We start from the raw sequence: 27,026 nt of genomic DNA on the forward strand, positions 1-27,026 counted from the left end.
TGTTAGCGAAATAATGTCCAGCACCCCATCGCGCCTGCTCTCTCCCAGCCTCCCGTCCCAATGACGTCGAAAGTAAACAGACCCCACACGCAGCCCAGCAACCGCATCCACCATGCTCACCTCACTCACACCTCACTCACCTTACTCAATCACGCCAAACCATGTACCCCCTTATCCCCTTTCGTGAATCGTCGGGCACCATCCAGGGCCAAAGCCGCAAGTGTCACAAAAAACGGGAACACCAACGGACAACGGACAATGGGGCCATTCTATTCGAACCGTTGGGTTCTCCCGTACCCGCCGCGCGGGAGCGAGCGCACGCGGTATCCACATCCGTTCGAACGCTTTCATTCCCAACACGCGCCGAGTGACATGTTCCCTTCCGCCCCCCATCCCATATCCAGCCATCCAGAAATAAACTACCTAACTTGACGAGCATCCGTACCAAACACACTTCAAAGAAAATGTCACTGCAGAGAAGAAAAGAAGAGAAAGATGGCCCGTCTTGTCTTCTCAGACGAATCCTCCAGGGCCTTTCAAGCGACCACACTCTAAGGCCTCCCCAACAGGTGAACTAATCCACCCCGTTTCAAATCTGTATCACAACGCCGGCGCCAACAGCTAGACGCTGAACATGCCCGGAAGCTTCGTTCTTATATCCAGGGGGGAGGGATTATATTCACCAATTGAGTGTCCGAACCTTGATGTTATTGGTCTTGCAAGAGCTCAGGAGAGCAGAAATACATACAGTCACTGAGTCCGTAGAGTTCCAGAAGCAGTCTGGAGTGTAATCTCCCTATTCATCGGGATGCCCGGAACGGGCAAGTGATTGACTCCGGCGGTCCTCCGTGTTAAAATGGAAGGAGGGGCGTGAACGTACAAAGATCATCATTCAACGTCCGCTGGCACTATAATCGCGAGACAATTAAGCACATTGCAAACGATAGAGTTGTTGTTCCAACGACATGTTTATTTCATATGCGGCCTACACGGCTCAGCCATGTTAGGGGTATCTTATCCTTGCCGCTAGAATAGGGAAATGAGATGGGTAGTTCATCCGCTACCAAATACCATACACCATAATAGCCCCCATTGACATTCCAAAACCACTCCCCTTTTTACCTGCCCGTCCCAAAAGGCTGGGGCCCTGAATGAACTACGTCCTTTTGTAGTCTCCAACAACGCCCCATGCCCGTGGCTTTGGAGGGGGCAGCCGAACCCATCCCAATGGTATCCTGCTAACAATGTCCTCTAAGCAGGAATGAAGAAGAAGAAAACAGAACCGCGCAAGGTAGCTAACTGAGCGTAACAATTTGCTGAATACCCTTCTCCCTAAAAGCACAAGAAGTGCGAACTTCCCGGATTGCCGATACAGGTTGTCTATCAAAATCGTCCAGTCCGGATGTCGTGCGCTAAAGGAAACACGACACCCATGACTCCTTCCGGGGTAGGAGACTGGAAAAGTCTCCGCATATGTCCAGAAAGCACAACTCATTATCGTGTCCCGACCCTACAAAATTCAAAACGCCCGCGGGTCTCACCCGGGCCGCACAGCCATAATCGGCACATACATGATTCGTCCTGTAAATGGTATAAAGATGCTTGAAAATATGAAGATAAAGGAGCAGAGCTCGCGACAGCCTCTGCTTTGGGTATAAACTTTTCCGCTGCCAGAAAGTCGACCTAAGCAGTTGCAGAAGCAAAGAAGAAAGAGAAATGGAAATAAGAAGCCAATCATATCGATACAGCTTTCAATCTGAGTTCCAAGTGCAGAAACAACGCTCGCTCTAATGAAACCGTGCAAAGTGAAAAACAAAAGTGCGTCGCTTCATCAACTCGTCATTGTCGTTGCAATTCGATTTAGGTAAACGGAATGCGGAACTGCTCGAACTCGTCCGCCTGGCTACGAGCATAGGAGTCGGTCCGGCTTTCGGATCGATCACGGATAGCTGGTCGGTCCATGCGGCTGCGGCGTTCATCGGAGTAGACGGTATCCCTATCGCTACCACCAGCAATGCGTGCTGCCTGGCTGATGTTGATTTCGCCGCCATCCTGGCACTGAATCTCGGCGTTGCCAACTCGCAGGACGGCGTGACCCGTAACCTTGATGGTGATGTCGTCGCCGTCAATGGCAGAAGACCGGGTGGTCCGCGTGGTGGCGCTTCGTAGGAAGTCGCTTTCGTCGCGGCTGTCGCTACTTCCACTGGACCTGCTGCTCTTGCTCTTCTTCCCAGCCTTTGAGAGGGCCGCAGCAGTCAAGGGCACACCGCCGCCGCCGCTTACGCCGTTCTGGTAAGCCATAGCAGCAGCCTCGGCGGAGTCATACTTGGACTGCGAGTAGCTACCGCTTTCGCCGCCAGCCATGTATGAATGGCGGCGGCTACTGCGGACGGGCGCGGGAGCAGGGGCAGGTTCGATCTGATATGCGCGATGGCTGTACGTGCTGGAACCCCTTCGGTGACCACGGGGCCTGGCAACAACGCCGTCGTCATATTGGTAACCATGGGGAACGATTTCCTGGTACATGGATTCTTCCCCATCGAAATCATCAGAGTCATAGCCCTGAGACATGATCTGTCGCTGCTGGGGATGAGGTTGAGGCGGGGGACGGAAAGCCTGCTGAGGGGCAGTCGTTCGTGAGCGGGGGAACGGCGGCGGCGGCATCAAGTCGCTGTCTCTGTCTCTGTCCCGAACCTTGAGAGATGGCCGTCTGCCAATGGGGATATTCTCTTGCTCATAGGTAGGGCCGGGTCCATGTGGGTGGGCGTGGGCGTGGACAGGGCTAGGATGGTATCCGTAGTTGTCGTACTCGAAGGTAGACGCTGACATGGACCGGTGTCCCATGGCCGACGAAGGCCTCTGTTGGAAGCGTTGGGCCAGGTTTGAGTGTCGGGGGCTGCTCGCCACAGGGGTAGGCGGAAAGTAATCGTTCGACGGCGGCGTAGGCGGATGGTGCGGCGCCTGCATAGGGTAAGGAACACTTCCGGGGCCCCAGGGGCCTGGCGATTGGGTGTATGAGGCGCCAGGTGCGGGTGCGAACGGCGACTGCACATGCGGTGATGGGTGGATGGGAATCGGCATAGGAGCGGGAGTAAAGGGCGACGAGGCATGAGAGGAAGGCGGTGCGTGGATCGATGGTGCAAATGGCGATGGGTTCGGGGCCGGAGTGAAGGGCGAAGCGTTGTTCGCGGCATGCCATTGCTTATTGGAGGTAGGTGGTCGGGAGCCTTGGCCGTAGTAGCTGGCAGGGCGACTTGAAGCTCGGGGACGCGCACCCTGTGCCTGTGCCGGCTGCTGTACACCGTACTGCGAGGATTCTTCTTCCGTAAAACGTGGTCTTCTGTATTCATCTGGCTTTTGGGCGGTCTTCTGGGTGTGGACGACGGGGGCCGTGTTGACGTGCTTTGTGGAGGGACGGGTTGCGGACTTCTTGGCGGCGGATCGCTCGCGCTTCTGGTGACGCTCCTCTCGTTCGCGCTGCTCCTGCTCGAGGCGTTCTTGTTCGCGACGTGAAGCCTTTTCCTGCTCCTTCTTGAGACGGTGTCTTTCCTCTCGACGACCCTGCTCTCGGGCGGCCTCGTCCCTTGCGGCCCTCTCGGCGAGCTTCTCGGCGGCTCGATCAGCAGCTTTTTGTTCAGATCGTCTCTTGTCCCTCACTTTCTTGTCCGGGATAGCGGGGTGAACGGTATCGTCCGAGTCGGTGTGGCCGTATTGCGGGGAGGCGGAGATTGGTCTCGTCATCCTGTCCTTATTGCGAGATTTGCCGCTGTTTGCCTTCTCTCTTGATGGGCTTCCTGGTGCGTGTGACTGGGCATACTTGTCGGAGCCCTGGATAACGGAGCCAGTCTCCTCGTCGACGTCTTCGCAGTGGGCAACAATCTTCCTAGGGGCCATGATGAAGCGGTGTCGATCGTCGTAATGGGCTATGGTGTGTTTGCGTTGGCTCGGTAGTCGAGCGACTGGTGATAAGAGGCAAAGGTGCCTCGACAGAGGCGAGCAATCGTAGGTTCGTAGCAAGTGATCGAAGGTGTGGTGAACTGGGGGGAAAGAACTTGGCTGCGGTGGGAATCGGGAACTTTTTTGTATAAAGGGCGGACGAGAAAGGCAGTGGGGATGCGGAAGGGGATGCGACCACTATCTGATGGAGGGAGGGCCCGTATTTGTGGGGATGAAAATCCGACCAGGATGAGGGGGGCGTGGAAATTGGGTGTGGGAGAAAATGAGACGCTGCGGATGCTGGTGCTGATGCTGGCTGGTGTGCGAGGGCGGCCAGGTTACTCGTTGTTCGTTGTTGGCTACCTAGGTTGTCAGAAGAGTAAGGGTAGTCGAGGTGTTATGGATCGTCAGGAGAAGCGCGGACGAGGGAGAGAGATGATATTTGTCGAATCTGTTGTTGTGTTTCGTTGTATACAACGTGGGATCGAGAATAATCCAAGAAAACGACGGCTGACCGTGGCCGTGGGCGGGCTGTGGACGAGCGTGCTGTCTTATTAATCCTGCCCTGCCTACCTAGGTACCTCACCCGACCTATGCTTTGCATCGCAGGTAAGGTACTTCCTTCGTACGGATAGGACAGGTAGCGTGAGTGCGTGCAGTTGCAATTGTAGTGTAATGACTGTCGCGCCGTGGGAGGAAGAGTCCGGAGCAAAGGGAGGGGAGGGCGAGCGAGGTGTGTGCGCAGCCCAGCAACTCATTCGCAGCACCACAAGTGAAAAAATAGCCTACAGGAAGGCCAATCGCGGGGACGGCCCTGAATTTGACGACCCGATGGAGGGGTGTGGTCACAGCAAAAAAAGGACCTGACAGCGGATGAGGTCTTCTCGTTGCCCGGGGTGCTCTGCCGCTCGTCCAGTGTCACTCCAATGACCGGCCAGCGCTCGATGATAGCAAGCACTACAACTGCCTCGAGTGAAGGAGGAGGGGCGTGTGCTCGAGTCCGCAAATGGCTGTGAGAGCTCTGATGGATCTAGAGACTTGGCTCCGGCTTTGATTCTCGACTATCCGAGGCGGACGGGAGCGCTGGAACGGACTATGGTTTGCGGGAGACGGAGGACAGGCCTGTAACGTTAGAGAGAGAGACGGAGAGGCAGACAGAGAGGGTGTGCGAGGAGATGGGCTACTGGTGCTGCCCAGCTTTGCAACGTCTCTCCCAAGTTGCACAGTCGAAATGCCAGGGTCTGTGACTGTCAAGAACGTGTGCGAGTCTGGAGAAGCATGGGACCCAAGGAGGACAGGGAATTTCTTTGCTGTCGTCACTTCTCCCTGTCAAACTGTATCGAAATCGCCTAAAAATGGGTGGAGGACAGAGATTGCCGGCTTGTGGGAACTCTTTTTTTTTTTTCTTCTTCCTGGCGCTCGCTGGGTCCTGGGAGGCGGGATTCCTGGGTGGGAAAACTGCGACAACCCACATCAGAAACAAGCTAGAGCTAACAGAATAGCCTCAAGCTCCACCGCGTGGCAGCAAGGACCGTCGAAAGGACTCAGCTAAAGTCTGCTGGACCGACGTCGAGCCAGTTCGTCTCGTTCCAGGAAGCTTCTGTTGGCTGTGGTTCATCCGCAGCACCGGCGTCAAACCAGGGAAACCCCTTCGACATAGCATTTGACCGCAAAGTTGGGAACTGGGCGGTCCCCTGGGGCTCTGGTGTTGGTGCTTTTCGTTGGCGCCGGTGCCAATCGTCGCCGCTTCGGGTCAGAGCGCCAGAAGCACTCAGGCCCAACTGTGGAGAAGCCCTTGTCTTTCGTTTCTTCCCGTCCGCGACCGTTGCAATGGATTTTCCCTCGAACGGGGGTCAAGAGCCTGGCAAGGCCTGCTGGGGTGTTGCGAATCCGTGGACGCCGCGCCCACAAGGAAGCTCTTCACAGCACAAAGTGCCCCAACCTTGAACTTTCCATTTAGATCCATGTTCCGTTACCGTCGTAGCGCTGACGTTCGTGTACGCCGCCCATGTGTTGCGATGCCAGACAGCAGAGCTGCTTTGCTTGTGCGAGTGTCCGACCAAGGGCTTTTTCTGCGTTGTGCCCCGATGGCAGTGTTTTCTTCTTCGTGCCGCCATTGAACTCTCGAATGCGACAGCCACCCCTTCCCTCACGCTGGCCTAGGTACTAATTACCTACGGAGGCCCTAGAACACCTAGGTACTCGACGGGGGTGTGGCCACAGAAGAGAGGGAAACAACGCTTTCTGAGTCTTCTGCCAGTTGTCTGAATGAGACAGGATGGGCCGGCTGCCTTGGGCTGCGCTGTGCTGCTAAAATCTGGCTGGTGGAGGGAGTCTCCGTGTGCGCGGGAGATCCACCTGCGGGGCCGAACCAGGCGGGGGTGTCACTCAACGATGACGGAGCGTTGCTATCTGGTGCGTTGTGCCCTTTTCGGCTGGGATTTTTCGACTTCTCCATCAAATGCCTGGATTTACTGCCCGACCTTGTGGCTGGGTTTGGCCTTTGGGTATCAACAGCGAAGCGGGCTGACGAACGACACCACGAGCATCCAATCGTTTGCCGCGCTCTGCAGCCTGCCAGACCCTTTTTCTCTCTTCTTTTGACCAAAACGTGTTTTCGACTTCGGTTAAGATATTTGGGGGTGGGCGAGAAAAAGAAACAAAAGGAAGGTTCTCAGGATTGGTGAGGTGATCGACCGAGAGACAGTCCCTAGTCTGGTGCGCGCCCCATGAGGTGGTCGAGGTGGTTGACGACTCGGAGCTTGCGCGAACCAAACATCAGGAGACGTTTCCTGTACTTTCAAAAGTTTCGTTGTCATCCTGGGTAGCGTAGGTAGACAACCGGGCGCCTTCAAATGGTTGACAAGCTCGAAGCAAAGTCTGCACATAATGCAGAACTAACCCCATCGCCCTTCGGCACCGCATCGCCAACGCACTTGCGCCGGAAAGCCCAATCATGGGCCCGACCCACCCGGTCAGGAATGCAGATTCATGCAGTCCGGGCCCGCTCGCTTTTCTCATAGGGCGGGGCCGGGACGGCAATGGGAGTCATCGCTCCATCTCGGACTTGAATGGCTGCTGTCCGTGGCCAACTTGTCCAAGCACAAATTAGTCCCTTGTAATTGTTGAACGAAGCCATGTAAGATGGCATCACGATGCTGAATTCCTGCAGTGTTGCCCGTCTAGATCTGTCTCCCCGCGTCTTGCTGTCTGTAGGGTATGCGTCTGATAGAGCTGCGTACGGATATCTTGGGGTACGATGCCCTGGTCCCTCTTTAGTAGGTACCGATCTCGCTGCAAGAACGACACTGTTTGCAGGAATAGCGTCACCGCGGTACACGGACTCGAGATCGACATCATGTTGTTGTTGTGGTCAAGTCACTGGAGTTTGTTCTCAATGTGACTCTGAACGACGTGTCACCATGACAGCGTTGTTCTCGCCTCTTGGATTTGTGTCTCGAAGTCGAAGGTGGTCTCGAACTCCGCACTATCAGCTCCGATAGGACCGTCCACATCAGCCAGATGATGTACTTCAAATTCTCCAATTGTACTGTCCTGAAATGTCTCCCCCTCCATTCTTCTGCGTAGAAGTAGATTGCCGCGGTCTGATACCGTCGCAGTACTCCAAGTCTGAATCGTCCAAAGGCAAGGTGACATGAAGAAACATGTGCGATTCACAATTTGCCTGGCTGGCGCCTAGACCGTCCTCCACACGCTGTACGCAACTGCGTATTCCGGCTGCATGACATGCACCCATCCCACAGGCATCATCACCGTATACCAGCGCCCGCTGTGCATAAAATCCGTCTAGCGCGAGGACATGCCGAAATGGGTTCGAGTGAGGCCCTCCCGGAGCCTCTCGTGGCTCCGTCTTATCGAGGAAGCTAGTCAAAGTTGGTTTTATCCTCGTTGAGAAGTGGAGCATCGTCGCATCCAAGGTAATGAACGGGTCGCTAGGATCCTCGGTTCGGTATCTTGCGGAGAATGGATGAGCTCTGTATTGAGCTCGTTTGCAGTCAAGTGCCTCCGACCATCAACATTTGAGTCTCTTTGTGTTTTGTGCAGAGCTGCCGCACCAGTCAATGACCACGGTCAAAGACATCGTCATTACGAATTGTATGCAGAGAAGCATAGTTTGTGTGATTAGAAATGCGGAGGCCGAGGACACGGTTCTGACGAACGTCTTCAAGTGTATGTATCCATCCAGATCTTCAGATCTGATGCACGCCACGGTTGCATTTGTTTAGCAATTTTGCAAATTATCTAGTATGGCGAGCCCGCCATTTGTCCGATATGCCACTCTTGCACGCTCGAACTGCATGAAGCCGAGAGCGGACGCTGCTGCAAAGACGCGATGGACTGACAAGTCGACATATCCGAGGCGGACGGATCGATAGGCGGTTGTTGGTTGTGGAGCGAGGAACTCGACACCATCTCGGAGCCACACCGCCTTTTCGCTTGAGGCATAATCCCTCAACGCCACCGTTGAAAGCGATCCCAACGCGCCACAGTGGTAGGTAGAATATGACATGGCCTGCCGCATTGAAGCCGGGTGGCAGAGCTAGGACCGTATACATTATAATACGCAGCGATTCCGGAAGGTAATACTGTTGTGATCGTACCGTATGCGAACGCCATATCGACTGACTTTGGAGGCTTAAAATGACGCAACGCCACTCGTCGTTGGCCGTGTACATCGACTTGTCGATAGCCTGTTGCTGCGAGATCCTATCACTCGATGCCGAGCGGTTGTCCAGCTCCTGCGCGCCAGTCGAATTCATTTGACGTCGAGACCTTGGAATGCTGGAGATGCAGGGAGCTTGTCTCGGAGACTCGGGCAGGTCCAGATCTGCCTCTTCTACGCCGCTGATTTGCGTGACGTTGCACGGGGGTCCACGATTCTGAATCCAAGCCACGATTGACGTGTAGTATTGTTTTAGAAGGTATTGCTGGCCGTTCGTAAGACAGGAATCTCAACGTCGGCGACGACTGGCCTATGGTCAGACAGATAAACGCCGTCATCGAACTTGTTCGATAGCACGCCAAATGTCTTGATGGTAGCTGGGCTCGGATCCTTCACAAACAAAAAGTCGATTCTCTTCGGCTTCTCATCAGGCTCGTCAAACGACGTGTACGTGATATCGTTTCCGTATCGCTTCGCTTTAGGAACCTGAGTTGAGACATCGACCATGCCTGACTCCGGCGCCACCATTGTCTTGTAGGCATTGTCATCCGGGGTACTGTTAAAGTCACCCGCGAGCAGGACGGTTGTCGGAGGTTTTCCGTTTGCTCCTTTGCTCCACTCTCTAGCAACGTTGAGAAGCAGTTTTGCGCTCTGCTCTCGAGCCACAACTCCTATATGATCGAAGTGCGTACTCATGACAACGATACGCGAGTCTGTTTGTTTATCGAAAAACTCCCCGACGGTAACAACACGGTTCAGTACGGCATCCCATCCTCTAGATGGCTTTTCTGGTGTCTTGCTCAACCAAAGGGTTTCATTCCGCTCGCACTGCCAACGTCCAACCTGGTAGAAGACTGGTGAGAATTCGCCACCTCGCTTGCCGTCATCACGACCGAGACCTATATGTCCCCAGGCAGGACCGAGGTAAGACTGGATGTCTTCAAGTTGAGAGTAGAGGACTTCTTGCAGACAGATGAATGCTGACTCATGGCCAGTCGTGAGGAAGTCCAACTGGTTGCAGAGTTTCGGACCCCGAAAGCTCCACGGTTTCTCATTGGGAGTGGGTTTCGTCGTCGCATACCGGACGTTCTGGCTCACTAGGCGGAGCACCATAGAACTTGCCGCTGCCGACTTTGCATTTTCAAGCTTGACGAGCATGATGACTGCGCAATAGACGATCAATCGAGCTGTGAGAGAACTTGAGATGTGTTGTACAAACAAACTTGGGACAGCGGGAGCTTGACAGTAGACCGGGGCCGTGCGCCTTAGCTGCGGAGACTAGAAGTTGACGGCAGAACGCCCAGGGGAAGGTGATGAGCGCGAAGAGCAACAAGAAGTCGGATGGGAAGGAATTTGATGAGTGTTCCCTGACTCGGCAATATACTGAGATGATGAGGTGCTGTTGGATGAATTGGATCGTTGACGTTGGAACAAAGCTGAAGCTCGCTTTACTTGAGATGGAAAGAGCAGGCATCCTCCTGCCCCATCTCCTGCCCGCCCCGACCCCCGGCTGGCAAGTGGGTCACGTGCTGGTTCTGGAACCTGGCGGGGAAGGAAGCAACGGCCATGGCCCAAGCTCCTGCATTCTTTGGCGATCCGGGGTCTGCTGGGCAAGGTAAGAAGGTATTTTCGCCTCCCCCGGATCTTCCTCTTTGGAATTCCAAGCTGAGCAGCCAGCCCATTTTCGGTCCCTACCTTACATGCCTACCAACCAACCAACCAACCAACCAACCTACAGATATCGGCGCAACCACCACGATCCTACCGCTTAGATCAGCCTCGAAACATACGGTAGTGGATTCACGCCACGGACCGTGGCAAGAAGACAGATTGAGACGGCGGGTTTCCAATCTGTCAAATTTCACATTGGGGCCTGGCATTCCTGCTGATGCCTTCACCGCTAATTGATGGCGCCAGTATCTGATGGAATGCCTTGGAAACGTCCATCTTCCCAGTGACCAGTCTTTTGCGAGGTAGCTCGAAAGCTGTCACACACTCCCACGGTCCCCAAGCCTTATCTCCGCATTCTCGTTGGAAGCGCGACCAGCCCTCCCTCCATCTCAACGTCCCGAGACTCTGAATGGCGTTCTTACGTGGGAATAGCAGCTAGGTAAGGTAAGCTGGCGCAGACAATAGTCCAGTCGCACTGCCTTGCGGGTCGATTACTCACCATCTTAGGATAATTAGGGCAGCCTGGTGTCAGACGATCCATCCAGGCTTTCCCAAAAAGCCGGCCTCTCCCCGCAAGCGTCTTTGCGCGGCGGGCTGATACCAGCACGACGACTCACAAACCAGTCACGTTCTTATCACGGCCCGCTGCCCGACTTCATTTTTCGAGACGTGATTCAGGCCTCATGGGATGGCAGCGGCTACGGTTCTAGGAGATGTTCGTCCGCTCTTGTCAAATCCAAGTCATGACGCAATGTGTACACAGTCGGGCAACCAGCTGACTTGTTTTAAGTCAAGACAGGACCTTGGAAAGAAACCAGGGTTATTCGGACAAACTATCGACATTTCCACTTCAATACGGGCCTCATTCGAGCTGCTTCGTATTTCGCGAGGTTTCGGGGGTTTTCTCGGAGAAGTCAGGAAGGTTGGAGAGGTCAGAGGCCTCATAGCCGTAAGACGAGTGTGCTGCATGCCCATCTCGCAGCGGTTCATGCACCGTGGCGATCTTCCATTTCTGAGGCCGAGGGTGGTGCAGGATTCGGATGGGCGACTGGCCGAAGCGAGGGTGCGAGCAGCAAAGGCTCCCGACTTCACCGAGGAATCATCGGAATTTGGCTGCCTTTTGTCCAATCTGCAGTGCGGTGTGAGGCCGGTCTGTCGAGCTGACTCAAATGCGCCACTTGGAGGCGTCATGCAAGGTACGCCAGCCGCTCTAGCAAGCGTGGGAGGGCGATCAAAAACTTGTCCCTTGGCCAGTCTAGTCGACAGCTGTCTTGCAAATTCCTTGCTTGCAGGTCCATGGCCTCGAAAATGCGCACCGGTTAAGCGACGGTGGTTTTGCACACTGAGGGAATCGGCACGTTCGGTTGGCGCTATGGTGGGCAAGGTAGTCATCTGCCTGACTCGGCCTCCAACCAATACGTGTGGTGGTTGCAAATCTGTCTCAGCTTATTCATATAAGCCGCGGTAGTCGCGCGCCGGTCGACACACCCACACGGAGGAACGCGAAGCAACCAAAAGACCGGATTTCCTTGCGGTCTGCCAGGAATTGTGATAGATTTCAATACGAATCCCAGCCCGGTGCCTCAGCTTACCACCATTTCCGGATGCGTATCTCTGCTTCTGGCCGCACCCCGGCCATTTGGAGACACTGCACAGCTTTTTCCCAGACACTCATGGCGGGTGAGGAGTCACGCTCCTCATAGGCCTCTTTCACGTGGGGGTTGATGGTGGCTGGCTGCCCCGCGATATTTGAGACCTCTGCACTGGGCAATGGGCACTGGTGACCACCATCTTCCAGCCATACAAGGCAGCTCTTGGCTGGGTTAATGTGACTGAGCCGAATCACCAGCCAGCCTGCAACCTTGTCGGTGTGCGTGCGTGCTTGCGTGTGTGGGTGGGTAGGTGAAGGCAGTGTCGGATAACGTCCGCCTTGCACATCCTCTGCCTGGCTGAGGCTGCGATGGAAACATATAAGTACGAGTACACCGCCTCGCCTCCAGCTCGTGTTCCTTCACCTCGGTCTGTCACGTTTTACAGCATCATATCATTGCTGAAACCACAGACAAGATCAAGCTACTTGCCGCTTCGTTTGGTATACTTTTGAGCCGGCGCAGACCGGCGAGGACTTGACTCGTCTTGTCAGTGATTTTACTGTTCAGACGCCTGTTTCCGCAACTATCAAGACCAATACACAACCAATACCAATTTGACAAACGACCGGCGCGATGCCTCAAACACCAAAGACACCCTCACGGCGAGACTCATGGCCACCAACCCTGGTGCGCCTCGCCCCTACAATTCCCAAGGACTACCCATCTCTCGACGACATTGACGAGGACCCCTTGACCTACTTCCTCACACCCGCGCCCGATCTGGAGGATGACGACGAGGACGACATGACCATGATGGACTTTGACGCCGGCATCGAAGACGACAGCGAGCGCGAGATCGTCCGCAGCGTGAGCCCCTCAAGCCTGGACGGCCTGGACAAGTCAAAGGGCCGTAGCAAGTCGCCGCCTGTACCCGACCTCTCGGACCTCGCCACACCGGACACGGACGACGAGGAGGAAGACTACATCCGCTTCGCACCACACGGCTTCATGATCCCCTTTAGCCTGCGCGACTTCGCCATCGACGGGCTCAAGTCTATGGCCAAGTCAAAGTCCCGCCCTTCTAAGCAATCACCGTCGGACAACAACGTGCTTCTCTCGCCGTCGTCATTCCCGCCTACCCGGGGCCGAGCACCTGTGCGACCAGGCGGCGGGCGGGGCCGGCAGAGGACGACGTCGTACCGGCACCACCGGCCGCAGCATGTCTGGCGCGAGCCGAGCCCGGACGTTTGGTCTATTGAGGAGGAGACGGAGGAGGAGCTCCTGAGCGAGATGGGAAGCAGCGTCGGCGCCGTGAGCGACATGGAGGAGGACGAGAGGGAGGAAGACGCGACGGCGTGTCCGGACAAGAGCGGAGACGTACAGGCTGCGAAGCAGAAGAAGAAGGTCCGGTTCCTGTTGCCCTCTTTGGAGTGAGGGACTGGTGATTTTCACAAGCATCAAGCATTTCACGGCGTTCCTGGGGTAAAGCATATTCTATCTGCATTGGGAGGTTTATCGTCACTTTTTACTTTCCTATCTTCTTTTCCTTCCTCTCTTTCGGTATACGCCGCCCTCTGGTAGGAGGTTATTTCTAACAGCATGCATGGGTGTATGGGAGTTTTGCACAATACCCGTCAATTTGGATGGTAATTTGGGTCTTGGAGCATTTCTTCCATCTTTTCCAAAGGATGTGGCACACGGGCATCTTTGGAGGGGGGACATATGGGAATTCGGGGCACACACACAGATTTTTAGGTGCATAATTGGAAGCAACCGCTATGAAGGGCGGAATACAAAACCCTGATCTACACTTTTTTGCAACCTTCATCTTCTCGTCTCTAGTGTGAGGTGTGCATGCCTACTGCGCGGTTAATGAAGTTTGACGGGTGACAAGAAAGATGCAGGACGTTGCGTGACTGACGGCTCTCTTAGTTTGAGCAGCTGAGTCTGGTTGCAGATAAGGCGAATGTCAAGGCGAGAGGGGAAAAGAGTGGTGGTGGTGGTGGTGGTGGTGGTGATACCCTAATTGCAGCACCGCTCGCACGCTTCTCGAATTTCTCGCAGAAAATTCAAGGTTTACTTCCGCCTGATGGTAGCTTGCGGGTAATGAAAATGGAAGAAACCAAGGTGTAGAGGAATCGTTCTGTGTTGTGTGATGCTAGATCTCGATCGCGGGACCCACGCGATAGCCTCGAGCTGGATAAAACAAGGTCCTACGGAAGGTCTTGCGGAGGAGGAAGGTCTCACTTTCGGCGTCTCGAGTCTCTGCAGGGAGGGAGGGAACTCGGAAGGGCGAGGAGGACGAGTAGGGCGGTCCCACACCACGTGCGACGACTGCGCGGCGGGCGGGAGAGACCGCGTGATGTTCGGGGCCCGTACGGCTTCTCGCTGCTACACTATGCGATACGCCCCGAGACATTCCGCGGGCGCTGTCATATTCACTGCGTGTGTGTGCGTGGTTTGGTAGCGATTTTGGGTTATTGGATGGGAAAACAGGGCACGATGGTTTGGCTGCCTTGGTTTTTGGACCTGTAAGACTACGGATATAATAACGAGAGCAGAAGGATGGGAAATTCGGAATGAGATTGTAGAAAGGCCGTGGGGGAAATAAGTCGGGGCCTTGATTTTTGTGCTATATGAGAAGTTTGTTATCGCGAGTAAACAAACGGGTTGCAGGTCCCGAATCCATGGGGCCCCTGTTGAGAAGATGAGGCGGCGTCAATGGCTCTTCCCCTCCCCCGCCGCCTGTTACGACGGACAGTTTGGCAGTGACAACGACGGCGACATGGGGCGAGGATGATAAACATGCGCTTCGTACGGAGTGTACTTGGCCATCAACCACAGTTTCAAGGATGTCCCCGTTGTCGTCGTGTTGCCTGGCAGTGATGAATTCGAATAAGATTTGTATCTTGGGAGTAAGACAAGACGTATTCGGAAACGAATTCGAGTCAGAGTGAGCTGGCTTCGTGTATTTTGTCTGTGTCTATGCCCGACCAGCTGCATTTGTTGGCAAGCATTGGCAGCAATTACGGAGTCAAATGTCATTCGCTTCTTTTCCCTGGTTCGTCGATCAAGGGGAATGATGGTGGGGGTTTTTTTTCCCCTCTCATACGACGACTCACTTGAGAGTGTGTTGAGGGGTGATTTGTGAAAGGGGTCTTGGTGTCAACATCCGAGATCCGATCTAGCTGGCAGAAGCGAGAGGCTAGGCGAGAGGATTAGAGTCCATGAGGCGAGGCCTCTCGAGGTGAGAGATTACTCACGTGGACAAGGCGGGAAATGATGGACGGGGCGGGATTCCATGAGGACGGATAGTCCACCTTGAAATCCGCCAGGGGAGATTGGCTGTCGGTATTGGGGAAGATGGTCTTGGGGAACACGGCCTCGGGGAGATTTGGGGGAGCGACAGACGGACGATATGAGTATGCGTATGCGTCAGCCTGGTAAATAACCTGCTGCGTGGATGGAGAGAGTCTGTTACTTTTCATGAGTTTCCTGGAAAGCACATGCAGCACAGCAGCAGCAAGGAAGACAGGGCGAGCAAGAATCCTTGCATTGATGCTACCTCACCTACCCACGTCCCGATGCATATACATATACTCCGTATACTCCGTACATATATTGACACCAAGTCTTGTTTTTTCCTTGCGGATTGCGCCAGATGTCCCTGGTGTCGAACTTGGTCTGGAACCCTCGGCTGCCTTGCACTCCTCTGTGCGTCCTCTGATTGGCTACTAGCCGGGATGTCTGTGCTACAGGCCACCAACTCTACCTGATAGTCCACTAAACCTTGTAAAGGGTACGTAGTCTCTAGGGACAGCCCCACCTGTGTCGGTTTGTTTATGTCTAAGCTCCGGCGTCAACATCCACTGGTTACTCCGGCAGTACCAGCTCAACGAAGCCCTCGATTGGACCAACTGCTCCTCCATCCTGCCCTGCCCGAGCTGTTCCTCGACGAGAAGTCGAAAAGTCTTGTCTGCTTTGATATGCGCTGTCTCTACCGTCTCTACCTTGGTTCGTACATACACAAAGTAACAGACTTCATCACACACATACAACGGGATTGTCTGTCGAGCTGCTCCCTTTTTTTTTGCGTGCCTCACCTCACCTCACCTCACCTCAACTCACCTATCATCGTCCAACCAACGTCTACATACACGGCCTGCAAAGTCGGCCTCTTCTCCGTCTCACCGACATACAGCCTCGCCCTCGCCTCTATCTCACACACATCACTCTGACGTCTGGCTTCCATTTGCGCTCCCGGTTGCAACCCCTCAGCTGTCAACAACAACCTTCACTTTCCAACTCTGCTACATGCGCCCATAGGAACCGCAGAAGATCATTCAACCTTAAGCGGCAGCATGCATCTCACCTAAGTCAGTCCTTCCAACCTTGTTGCTCGTTACCTCACCCAAAGGAAAGAGAGGGGGGGGGACGCACCTGTACGACACCAACTCGTACCTGTCCACCGCTTACCCGCAGACTGGTCTGTTTACTGTTGCTGACCGAACCTTTTGTCTGTGTAGACAATGTCTCCCAAACCTCCCGACGAGAAAGCATCGCCGGACGCTGCGCCAGCGGCGGCTGCAGCAACCACGAAACCCTCCACTCCCGCCACCAAAGAAAGCAATGCGCCGCCCACGACTCCCAAGACCGCCCCTGCCCGCCCCCGCGCAGCAACCATGAAGAAACCACCAGAACCCCCGACTCTGCTCGCCGACTTCCTCAGAGGACGCCCCTCTCCACAGCGCGTCGCCGCCGAGCGCAAGCGAAGAATGAGTCTGGATGCTGTCAAGGCCGAGCTGAGAGCCGAAATGCGGCAGGCTGCCGTCGCAAAAGTACAACAGCCCGGCGGCGTCAGGGAGCGCGTGAACAAATGGCAAAAAACGAACGCCGCAGCCATGGCCTCGGCTGATCCCCTGGCACCCCCCAGCGAGCCTACCGAGCTGGCCTTCCCGGGTGACACGGAGAGCGTCACCGAAGAGGACCGCGTTCGCATCAAGTTGCGGCAGAAGCGAATGTCGGCACCGAAAATGTCGACCCCAAAGATCGAAGTACACAATGACGGCCCGCCCGACGAAAAGGACGAGACCGTCGAGGACCTCCCCGGCGGAGACGCCAAGCTGGCACCCAAGAAGCGAGTCGTTAGCGACGACCATTGGATGGCGCAGAAGAGAAAGAAGAGCCCCACGAGAGCGAAATCGCCGAGAACCAAAGACGCCAGCCCAAGTCCCACCCCAAGCCCTTTGCCAAAGGGGTTTGTGCAAAAGACACCCATCCAAGCACCCATCTCCAAAAAGATCCAGGACTGGGTAGCAAAGGTGGAAATGCCAGATCCCCCACCGGTCAAGCAACACCGGGCTGCAAAGTCAACAGACTCGCTCGACGGCAGCAGGATACAGGCAAGACTCAAGGAGCTTCAAGAGAGACAAGCTACGTTGCCAAAGAAGGCGATGGACGACGACGGCATCAGAGTTACGCCGATACGAACGAAGAAGCTCGATGATGACGGAATCCGCGTCAGGCCATTAAAGACACCAGCATCGGAAGGGTCTGGCGTCAAGACACCGAGGCCGCAAAGCACAGGCGCCAAATCCCGCGAGCGTAGTCGCGGGGGCAGCGCGAGGCACGAGTCGGCGGACGAGATTGTGGTGGTTGAAGAGGACGAGACCGCCATCGAGGTCACAGAAGATGCCGAGTCTAGTGTGCCGGCAACACCAACGCGGAAACCGTCAAAGGCTCGCAAAGTGAGCCACAAGAAGAAGGCGCCTCCACCGTCAGACGACAAATCCTGGGTCAGCACCTCGGAATCAGCAGTCAAGACAGGGCTGGACAACTCGGATCTTGCCCCAAGCTCGCTGACCAGCGCCCCGGGTGCGAAGCCCCTGGCAGACATCCCCGTGGGATTCTCTGCTTTCAGTGAGCTAGATTTGCCTCTCAATAAGACGAGGCAAAAGGCACAGCGCAATCCCAGCTTCAAGGCTGCCGATGTACTCAAGAAGGTGGTCACCGGCGGCAAGAAGATCCTGCACGATGCCGTTGAGCCTCCAAGGCAGCCAGTCGCCAACCAGCCTCCCAGTATTGAGAAATGGCTCAACGGGACGGTCGATCCCTTCGTTGACGAGCCGGCGAAGAAGGAGGAGTCGCCCGCGCAGGCCCCCAAGAGGAAAGCGTCCGAGAGCAAGCCCGTCGATAAGACAAAGACGCAAGATACCCGTAGACGATCATCGGCCGAACCCCGTCAGCGAAAGCCTTCCCTTCCGACTCAGACTGAGCTTTCGGAATCCACTGGGCTCACCGAGTCCACCCAGACAACACAAACAACTGACATGACTCAGACTACACAATCAACGGATTGGACAGAGTCAACCCTATCTTCGACTGACCTGAGCGCGTCAACCGAGAACGACGAAAATGTGGCACCTAGGAATGTCGAAGAAAAGCCCAAGGAAAAGCCAAAGACACCAACTTCTGCTGGCGCCGCTGGCCTTCGTCGGAGAGCAGCTACGAGGAGCTCGCCGTCCCCGGCGAAGTCAGTCAAGAAGCCGTTCCGCGAGATCCTCAAGGAGGCCTTCAGGGGAGAGTCCACTGGCCACCAGACTCCGCCTTCCAAGTACATTAGCGAAGAAGAGCGGAAGCTGGAGCTGGATCAGGAGTATGATAGTCCCGGAGAAGATGACGAATCCAGGCGAACCATGCGCCGCCGCTCTTCTGGATCTAGCCGGACCTACTCCGATCGAACATTTACTGACGATTGGACGTACGATGATGAGTCCTCGGTGGCACCCCGCCGGAAGCCGCCAACGAACGGCGTACACGAGTTGTCCACGATTCTCGGGTCTGCCGACACTCATAGCACCTATGATTCGGACATGACATCGGTATTGTCCGAAACCACCATCACGCAGACTACGGGGCTTACAAGAAGCAACGTTTCGCGGCGGCGGAGCAATAAATCGGGTCTCAAAAGAAGGCTGACTAAACACTCTGATCTCGTGTCAGTTCTGTCTTTGCCAGATGAAAGCCAGGTGCCAGGTAGCCTCCGGAGCATCAAACCTAGGGCGAGTGTAAGAAAGGCTGCCAGCGTACGAAGAGCCAATGCTCGTCCAGACACGGTTACAACAAAGGACCTCATGAAGGAGTTCACAGATGACGAGAACTTGTACCAGCGGGAGCTCAAGACGCTGGTCGACGGCGTTGTCCCCGTCCTACTCTCCACCGTCCTTCACGAGGGCTCAGCCAGTGCCGTCGATCTCTTTGGCCCCGAGTCCCCTGGCCGTAAGGCAAACAGCATGTCGAAATCTGTCGTCAACATGGGAGTTGCACTGGAAAAACTAAAGACCGCCCATAAGAGGGCATCTCATACGGATATCGATCGGCTCATTTCCTGGCTGCACACCGCCTCTCCCATATACGATAGCTACCTGGACGCGTGGCGCCTTGGATTCCAAGATCTCGTCGTCAACCTGGCTCCTGCTGCCGATCGCCTCGACGACGAGGATTCCCTCATCGGTGCACTCCCGCGCAACGCCGAAGGCGACGTCGTTAACGAAGACGGAGAGAGAGTCGACGTTGCGCATTTGTTGAAACGGCCCTTGCTTCGCATCCGGACTCTTGCAAAGCTCACCAAGGTACGATTTCCCACTGCATTGAAACGAGCTTCACTAACCGTAAATCAGGGCCTTCATGCCGCTGTCGGCTCGTATGATACACTTGCGCTGGTTGGCGACTACGACATGTTGCAAGAGAAAGCCAAGCGTCGCCACAGGGAAGAGTCTGCGCGGCTGGCTGACGAGGACGCCATTAACACCGACACGAGCAGAATCCGTAATCTGCGGACACTCGCACCGATGGAAGCCGTCAAAATCGACCCCAAGCGGCAGGTCAGCGCAAAGGACCTTTTCTCCCTCAGCCTCGCACATTCCAATGGACAACGCCTCGAGTGCCAGGTCGAACTCATCCACCGCGACCTTCCTGGCGCGAACAACGACAAGGGCGACTTGCTCATCCGTGAGACTGGCAGCGGCCGCCGTACATGGCTTCTCTTCCCTCCCATGCCCATGACTGTGATCTCAGCCCGCCGCGGTGACGCAAAATTCGAGCTCGTTCTCATGGTGTCGGGCTCCCACAACGGACGGCACTGGTACGAGCTGCTGAGCCTCGTCACAGACAACAATGACCAAGTGGAAGACTGGCTTGACATTGTTGGCACGTCGCCCATGCCACCAAAGGAGCGGCTGCCGGTTGTCACTGAAGAGAGCCTCCCCGACTCGCCGCAGCACCGTACCGATATCCCTGTGGGCGGCAAGTTGCACGGATCATCATCGAGAGACTTGTCGTCTCCAGAGCCATACGCGCCCAAGCGATCGGTTTCTAGTCGCTACCACAACCGCGGCTCAAGCATGCCGACCACTCCCATCCGCCGCAGCCCCTCTCCAGACAGAACCCCTACACAAGACTCGTACGATGAGGAGGACAGACACAGAGCTGCGCCAAATACGACACCCTACCGCGCGGACGGCGCTCCTCCTCCTCCCATTCACCGCTCTTTGAGCCCTAAGCCCCCCAAGCTGTCGCCACCTGTCGACCTTGGCGGCTCTCGTGTGAAGCGTCGGGGATCCTCACCTCTGAAGCACGAATATCTGCCTTCTGAAGAATCATCCGATACGACTCGGTCCGTCACAGAGACCGACCTCTCAGAAAGCGAGACAGAGACAGAATCCGACTACACGTCATCCGAGTCCGAAGATGACTTTGACGATGACATCCCCGAGACTGAGGTTGGCTTCAGCATTAGAGAGCCCGAGCACCAGCCGCGCGAAGAACGGGAGCGAGAGAGAGAGGAGTTTGTCGACTCCTTCAAGCAAGAGTCCATGATCTCGCAGTCATTCGTTCAAGAGTCCATGGTGTCTGAGTCGGTGTGCAGCCTGACGCCGTCCAACTCGGCGTCGCAAGCCGGTCTTCATGGCCGCAAAATGAGTGCCTCGGAGAGCTACACCAAATATATTGCTTCCATCTCGTACTGGAACGAGAAGAAGGGCCAGTGGAAGGACATTTCCCTGGAGCCCTGCTCCATTCAGGTGACGGCCGGTGTCATTGAGGGCTACTCTCTAGTCATGAGCCTCGGAGGAGAGCCCGACATCCCTCTTGTTTCTCTCGAGCTTACGCCCCTCGTCCTCCTCCGCCAGTCTACCGTTGTCGACCTTGAAATCCGCTCAGCCGTCAAGGACAATTGCAAGAACAAGGATATTGGTGGGGGCAACTTCCGTTTCCGCTGCCCATCGGCTACGGAATGCTACAATCTATACATGGCCGTTCACCATGCCCGCCTCAACAACCAAAAGTTTATTCAGCTCGAGAACGAGGCACGCTATCAGTCCTTCGGCCAGAGACCCTCGGAAGATACCGAGGACAACAGCAGTCGTCGTCGCAGCTGGTTCGGACGCAAGAACAGCTACCGCGCATCGACCCGCGCTCCATCCCAATCGCAAGATGGGAGCACCCCCTCGTCGAGTCTGTCTGCCACGAGCTTCCTCAAGAGACTCACGCAAGGCAACGCTTTCAACATTGCTCGCTCGTCCATCGACAAGCAGGGCCATTCCTCCAATAACAACAGCCTCTACGGATCCGGCTCGTCTTCCGATGGCTACCCCCGCTCACCATCCATCAGCATGTACTCCAACTCCATCCGCAGTCCTCTGTCATCCGACAATATCAAGATTCGCCTACACCTGCTTGTCAGCTCCAACAAGTGGGAGGACTACGGCAACTGCATCATCCAGATTCGCCGCCCGCCGCCGGGCTGGCACCAAGACCTACGCGCAAACCACGGCCTCGAAAAGCGCGTCACGGTTACAACTATGCCCAAGAAATCAGACAAGGCGCGCATCATTCTCGATGCCGTGCTGGGCAGCGGCTGCTTCACTCCTATGGGCAGTCGAGGCATCATCTGCGGTATCTGGGAGGAGATCCGCGATGAGAGAGGCGAGATTGGCGTGGCGCCCAAGACGGGTGGCGCCGCCGGCTCGGTCAAAAAGTGGTGTTTCCAGTGTTCCAGCGCCTCGGAGGCCTCGTGGGTGTTGAGGCTCGTCCACCAGGAGGTCGGCGTGGAACTTCGGGACTAATTTCGTCTCTCTTCTTTTTTTCCGTTTTGTCTATACCATCATTCTTTCTTTTCCTTTTTCACTATCTTATTATGATTCCCCCCACACGAGCGAATGGCTCGCATTTCGTGCATTGCTAGAACCTGGCTTTAGGCGTCTGGCTATTAGGGCGGCATAGCGTGTTTGGAATTACTTTGAAAGGTGTTTTCGGCCGAGGGATGGATGGAGCGGCCGGGGAGGAGTCAGGTTGGGCTGGGTTCACATACGGGAGGTTTAAACATATATATATACACTCGGGACCATGGCATGGGGGTTGGCTAACGGTGAGGCAAGGAGTAGGTTGGGGGCTGGCAGCTTTGTTTTGTCTAGGGCCTTTTGTTTTGTTGTTACACATGATACCGAAGTCATTTATTGGCGTGTTTGGGGTAGTGTACGTATTGTAAAGATACCGTGTATAGGAACGGTGGTCATTCAAGTCCTAAGTCGACATTACATTTCAAAAAGAAGAGTCTTCAAGGTTTGGTGAAGTGATCTTGTTCCCTCTAAAGAATCTGAGTCGGCTTACGGCTTCACGTCAATGAAGGAGCGCGGGAGATGAAGGGTAGGGAGCCGAAAGGGGGTCTTTGGGGTCTCTTTTGTGATCTGCTCGTTACTTGGTTCTTGGGCGGTCCATCGTTCACGGCCTGGATGCTTGTTCTGAACCACGGGTACAAGTCCCTCGGACCTTTCCCGCAATCATCTTTCTTTCTCATTGATGAATTTCAGAAGTCGAGGATAGTCAACCGTACCCCATTGCTCCCCATATTCAGCGACCTTGAACATGTTCGTTGACTCGCGGTGAATCTGTCGTGCCCAAGCATCTCCATCCGCCCCCGAAACTCCCATTCATCCCAAACTCTCTCGTTCACCTCCAAGCATGAATTTCTCAACTCCCGCCCCGTTCATGTTATCGCGGGCAGAGTTATTCTTCTTGCCGAGACGACGCTTCTTTCCTTTAGCGTCACGACTGGCACTGGGACTATGCTTAAACGGAATAGTATCGATCTTTGCTAGCATCGAATATCTTTATTAAACCCCTAAATAACTTTGCTAACGTTGGAAATCTTCGGTAACCCTTATCGTATTCGTAAACGGTAACTCTAATGATGAGGCAGGAGGCGAGAGGCGGGAGACGAGTAGCGAGATGCGGGAGGAGGGGAGGGGAGGGAGGGGAGGGATGAGGAGGAGGAGGAGGAGGAGGAGGAGGAGTGAAGGAGTGAGTGAGTTATAAGTGAACTACTATAATTATTACTACGTTTAACACTGCCGTCTCTATCCGCTATAAGAGGGAGGAGACATTATCACTTCATCACCCCAGCTACCTCTGTCTCGGCAAGCTCCGACAGCTCAGTATTGCTTAGATAACTTCCTCGAGCAATATCACTGGCCTTTTGAAAGGGTCGAATGGGCGTATGAGACTGGCTAACAAAGACACGATTATAAGAGATGGAGAGAGAATGTGTTTCTCTTCTCAAGAACTTGGAGATATAACGATGAACTACATCCCTAGTACTTGGAATGTCTACCGTCGACTCTACCTTGTTCTAGCAACAATGCTTTTCGTTACTTCTCATTAATAACCTCCTAAGAGCATAAAGTAGTATGGGGCGACTCACGCCCCGTAATTACGCCGGACGTATTCGTTAACGATAAGGTCAGCGACGAACGAGGCCGAGAAGTGAGAAAAAAAAGTAACAAAACTACTAAAACCCATCGGGCTGCCTTTATTCCGGAGCCCGCACAGCAGAGCCAGAACGATGCCGTCCAAGCCGAGAACTATCCTCTCGTTGACCCCGAGCTCGAGGGAACCAGGCCATCGTTGCCTTTCACCCGGCAGGAAACGCTCTCAGCGAGCCTCGCGTTGCTCCCGCTGCTGCTTCCGGTGCTGCTGCTTCCGGTGCTGCTGCTTTGACTTCTTCGACTGCTTCGCCCCTCGGCAAGCTCGGTCGGCTCAATCAGCTCGGGAAACTCGAACAGCTTGATCCGCGTGGTCAAGAGACGTGTACGCAATCATTGTCTCTCTATATAAGATGCCCCCTGACGGTCCACTGCCGATGTTCCCGAGCCGAACGTGTCCAGTCTTGTAGCCTAAGACGCAGTGGGCAAGGGCCCCATCTCGGCTCCGGATATCATCTCTTTCTCCCATGATCTGAGACGCTTTTTCACAACACAAGGCTTTGAGAGCGTTAGGTATACCTGGGAGGGGTGGGGGAGGAGGGTGACGTTGAAGAAGCTAGAGGAGGTCTCAATAGTTATAGGTCAGCCTCCCCCATTTGTGTCGAATACCTTACCTTATTAGTAACCTTTTATCATTCTTGTTTCTCACGTAGACAAAATATAGTATGAAATCTGTCTTTGGGACTAATAATTTCTCCTATTTTAGAGCTTTCAGTCGAAGTATATTTATGAAAGCCATTGACAGAATACTTGAAAGCATCTACTATTATGTTCTGATTGTCGTCAACCTCTACGATCAAAGGAGAAGAGTAGGTCGGGGGCGCGAGGAGTGTACAAGCAGGCTTCTATAGCTATAGTTATCTGACGTTTAATAGTCCACAAGGTAGGCTGTAAAAGCTGAAGAAGTGGAGAAAGTGAAAAGAAAACCAATGTAAGTGAGTGAACCCACTTCGCTACTTTGGAGATGCTTTTCTTTATATCACGTTGTCTCTGTGTCTAAACTGACAGGCTCTTAAAAAACGGAAGAAAGCTCCAAGGCGGGCTATAGAGCCCCTGAATCACCCTAGATCTATAGTTCATCTCCCTAGCTAATCCGTGCTCGATACATTTAACAAAATAACTCCGTCAGCTTTTCCGCCGCTGAGAAGAAAGAGACCCTTCAACTGGAGCCTAGAAATAGGTAATTACCCTATGCAGACGGATAGAGTGTGGGCCAGCCAGGACGTACTGCAATAGCGCATCGTACCGCTGTTTACAAGAAGCCCTCTTTAAGGAAATGTAAGAAGAATGGGGAGTTAAGGGGGATTGAAAGAGGGGGGTGAGGGGCGGGGACAATAGAGCTTCATCTCTGGCCATCAGAACATTGAAGGCTGCTAGCAGGGAAAAGGTGGTTTTAGATGTAGATTCAACCCTCTCTCTTGATTTAGTTATCCCGTGATGGCGGCGTTCACTTGGGGACAGGATTCGAGAAAGCAATCGCTCTAGATATCTGATAGCGAGACGTTATCCCGTCTGCCTGCATATCCATCGTGTCCGCCTCAAGCTTAAGCCTGCACCTCGATTTGGGGGTTGGGAATAGTGTCTCGGTAAGGCAGTTGCTACGTTTTCTTCGTCCCCAGGCGACTGGGGAACCACCCCCGAACACCGCACTGCCATACAAAAAAAGCCATCGAATGTGCATGATTGGCATCGTTTCCCCTCCAAGAGTCGCAAAGATTGACTACAAGGGCAGCCCTTTGCATTTGGCATCAAATTGGATGGTGTTTGCACCAGCATATAATGTGTGGAATGTGGATCAATCTGCAACATCCCCCCTCTTGCTCTTTTCATGAAGATCGAATCTGGACTCTGCGTAGATGCGATAAACTTGACGACAAAAGAGTGCCACGTAGCCTCTTCTCACTGAATGTGCTGCGTTCTGCTCCTCTTTAGCGTTCGAGCAATCGCCAAAGGGCACCTCCAGCCTCGCTAAGCTCAGGGTTTAGAAGAGCTCATCAGGTCCGTAGCCTTCGGGGGCATGTAGGCTACTAAAGGGATAAGATGTAGCGAATATTTAGTACATCATGTACCGTCGGGCACAAGCCTACCATCAGTGAACGTTACGTCGGGGGTCGCAGACCATTACTCGGCTTTCGCGATGCTGCTCTCTCATGTAGCCGAGATGCTTCGGTTCATCGGACCTAACTCTTGTCATGTACACGTGGAGAGAATGACCTCGGCGCAAAGACGGGCCCGGGTTGTTACCCCTAAAGTCTGAACTCTGAAGGATGTCAGTCCCAGTTTGTGCTGAGACTCATGGGCATAAATTTAGAACACAAGCTATGTCTTGCCTCAAGCCCACTGAGTCGTGAACGTGTGTAGAAATGCTTCTCGGCGGACAACCAGTTGTCTGAGTGGCGAGTTGCGATAGCATGCTGAAAGTGAATTGCTCGCTCTCGGGCTCAACGTCTTCGTGCTGCACTGATTCCAGTTGATGGATAAGCGCTGCAGTAAGCGATAAAAAAGGCCCTTGGGGTGCGTGACAGCTAGCCTCAGTAAAGTGAACCACCAATGACCCGTCGAAGCAATCCGTCTTACGGTGCTCTCCTCGCCACTCAGAGACGCCTCACGAGAGCTGTCTGTGGCTGACGGCTGCGGCACATAATCAGGAGAGTTGGTGGCTCTCGAACCCCTGAGATGGTGGCTGAAGAATCATCACTCTCGACTACAACTTCGTACTTCAGAGATGAACACCTGGAGCAGACCACAGCCCCTGAGTCACGAGCTCCCCGAGACCGTCTCTTCGATCGTCGGCCCAGGCTCGGTCATTGAGACTCGTAGCCCAACCTCTGATCGAGGTCAAAGGCCCAGATCGCCATGTTCACCATCATCTCGCTTCCATACCTTCTGGAAGCCTTGGGGGAAGGCAGGCGTAATAAGAAGGAGGCCAGGGTGCTCGACGACGAGCCTGCCTCAACCAAATTGCCGGTACGTTTCGTGGCTCCCTAGCCTACCATGTACGGAGTAGAGGCACATGCCTGGTCAGACGGTAGCCGGCAGTCCAGCCGAGATGACCACGCAGCAGTCGCAATAAGGCCCGGGGCCGGGCTTGAGCTAGGTGAGAGTTTCGATGGACCGGCATCCAGGGGTACAAGTCCCCCGGAGACGCAGGAACGCATAGGGACTGGCGCAGTGCCCGTCAGTGTGGAGATGTACGCTTGGTCGCACTGTGAAGAGAGATCGACGAACCATGCTGATGTGGGTGCCGAGCGGGCGAAGAGCTCACGTGCGAACACGAGCATGCTGGGGCGGACAAGGAGGCTGGTTTGAAAGAATCTTTCCAGA

At 54.6% G+C, this 27,026-nt stretch overlaps 10 protein-coding genes across 10 annotated transcripts; 5 read left to right on the forward strand and 5 right to left on the reverse strand.

Moving 5' to 3' along the window:
• Positions 1–1,860: 1,860 nt before the first annotated feature.
• On the reverse strand, positions 1,861–3,894 carry CLUP02_09989 (uncharacterized protein; the record flags this gene model as incomplete). The annotated part of the gene is made up of 1 exon (XM_049288965.1): positions 1,861–3,894. One exon carries the CDS (start codon positions 3,892–3,894, stop codon positions 1,861–1,863), a length of 2,034 nt encoding a protein of 677 aa, XP_049146109.1.
• Positions 3,895–4,611: 717 nt separating this feature from the next.
• Positions 4,612–7,595, forward strand: CLUP02_09990 (uncharacterized protein; the record flags this gene model as incomplete). Its single annotated transcript, XM_049288966.1, has 13 exons — positions 4,612–4,780; positions 4,815–4,908; positions 4,971–5,060; positions 5,134–5,319; positions 5,439–5,868; positions 5,962–6,043; positions 6,214–6,491; positions 6,644–6,765; positions 6,832–7,020; positions 7,109–7,190; positions 7,261–7,335; positions 7,366–7,488; positions 7,557–7,595. The coding sequence occupies 13 exons, from the start codon at positions 4,612–4,614 to the stop codon at positions 7,593–7,595; spliced, it is 1,959 nt and encodes a 652-aa protein (XP_049146110.1).
• A 37-nt stretch (positions 7,596–7,632) lies between these two features.
• On the reverse strand, positions 7,633–10,094 carry CLUP02_09991 (endonuclease/Exonuclease/phosphatase; the record flags this gene model as incomplete). The annotated part of the gene is made up of 7 exons (XM_049288967.1): positions 7,633–7,674; positions 7,757–7,941; positions 8,024–8,108; positions 8,237–8,470; positions 8,559–8,837; positions 8,903–9,783; positions 9,851–10,094. The coding sequence occupies 7 exons, from the start codon at positions 10,092–10,094 to the stop codon at positions 7,633–7,635; spliced, it is 1,950 nt and encodes a 649-aa protein (XP_049146111.1).
• A 92-nt stretch (positions 10,095–10,186) lies between these two features.
• Positions 10,187–10,528, forward strand: CLUP02_09992 (uncharacterized protein; the record flags this gene model as incomplete). The annotated part of the gene is made up of 1 exon (XM_049288968.1): positions 10,187–10,528. One exon carries the CDS (start codon positions 10,187–10,189, stop codon positions 10,526–10,528), a length of 342 nt encoding a protein of 113 aa, XP_049146112.1.
• A 504-nt stretch (positions 10,529–11,032) lies between these two features.
• On the reverse strand, positions 11,033–11,683 carry CLUP02_09993 (uncharacterized protein; the record flags this gene model as incomplete). Its single annotated transcript, XM_049288969.1, has 1 exon — positions 11,033–11,683. The coding sequence occupies one exon, from the start codon at positions 11,681–11,683 to the stop codon at positions 11,033–11,035; it is 651 nt and encodes a 216-aa protein (XP_049146113.1).
• Positions 11,684–12,516: 833 nt separating this feature from the next.
• Positions 12,517–13,317, forward strand: CLUP02_09994 (uncharacterized protein; the record flags this gene model as incomplete). Its single annotated transcript, XM_049288970.1, has 1 exon — positions 12,517–13,317. One exon carries the CDS (start codon positions 12,517–12,519, stop codon positions 13,315–13,317), a length of 801 nt encoding a protein of 266 aa, XP_049146114.1.
• A 344-nt stretch (positions 13,318–13,661) lies between these two features.
• CLUP02_09995 (uncharacterized protein) lies at positions 13,662–14,016 on the forward strand (the record flags this gene model as incomplete). Its single annotated transcript, XM_049288971.1, has 2 exons — positions 13,662–13,724; positions 13,816–14,016. The coding sequence occupies 2 exons, from the start codon at positions 13,662–13,664 to the stop codon at positions 14,014–14,016; spliced, it is 264 nt and encodes an 87-aa protein (XP_049146115.1).
• Positions 14,017–14,041: 25 nt separating this feature from the next.
• On the reverse strand, positions 14,042–16,135 carry CLUP02_09996 (uncharacterized protein; the record flags this gene model as incomplete). The annotated part of the gene is made up of 8 exons (XM_049288972.1): positions 14,042–14,324; positions 14,385–14,412; positions 14,551–14,866; positions 15,006–15,071; positions 15,147–15,378; positions 15,454–15,595; positions 15,656–15,922; positions 16,012–16,135. The coding sequence occupies 8 exons, from the start codon at positions 16,133–16,135 to the stop codon at positions 14,042–14,044; spliced, it is 1,458 nt and encodes a 485-aa protein (XP_049146116.1).
• A 277-nt stretch (positions 16,136–16,412) lies between these two features.
• Positions 16,413–22,007, forward strand: CLUP02_09997 (uncharacterized protein; the record flags this gene model as incomplete). Its single annotated transcript, XM_049288973.1, has 1 exon — positions 16,413–22,007. The coding sequence occupies one exon, from the start codon at positions 16,413–16,415 to the stop codon at positions 22,005–22,007; it is 5,595 nt and encodes a 1,864-aa protein (XP_049146117.1).
• A 4,026-nt stretch (positions 22,008–26,033) lies between these two features.
• Positions 26,034–26,983, reverse strand: CLUP02_09998 (uncharacterized protein; the record flags this gene model as incomplete). The annotated part of the gene is made up of 2 exons (XM_049288974.1): positions 26,034–26,385; positions 26,703–26,983. 2 exons carry the CDS (start codon positions 26,981–26,983, stop codon positions 26,034–26,036), a joined length of 633 nt encoding a protein of 210 aa, XP_049146118.1.
• Between the last annotated feature and the right edge of the window lie 43 nt (positions 26,984–27,026).

This window comes from Colletotrichum lupini, chromosome 5 (assembly GCF_023278565.1).
Source record: "Colletotrichum lupini chromosome 5, complete sequence".
NCBI lineage: Eukaryota > Fungi > Ascomycota > Sordariomycetes > Glomerellales > Glomerellaceae > Colletotrichum > Colletotrichum lupini.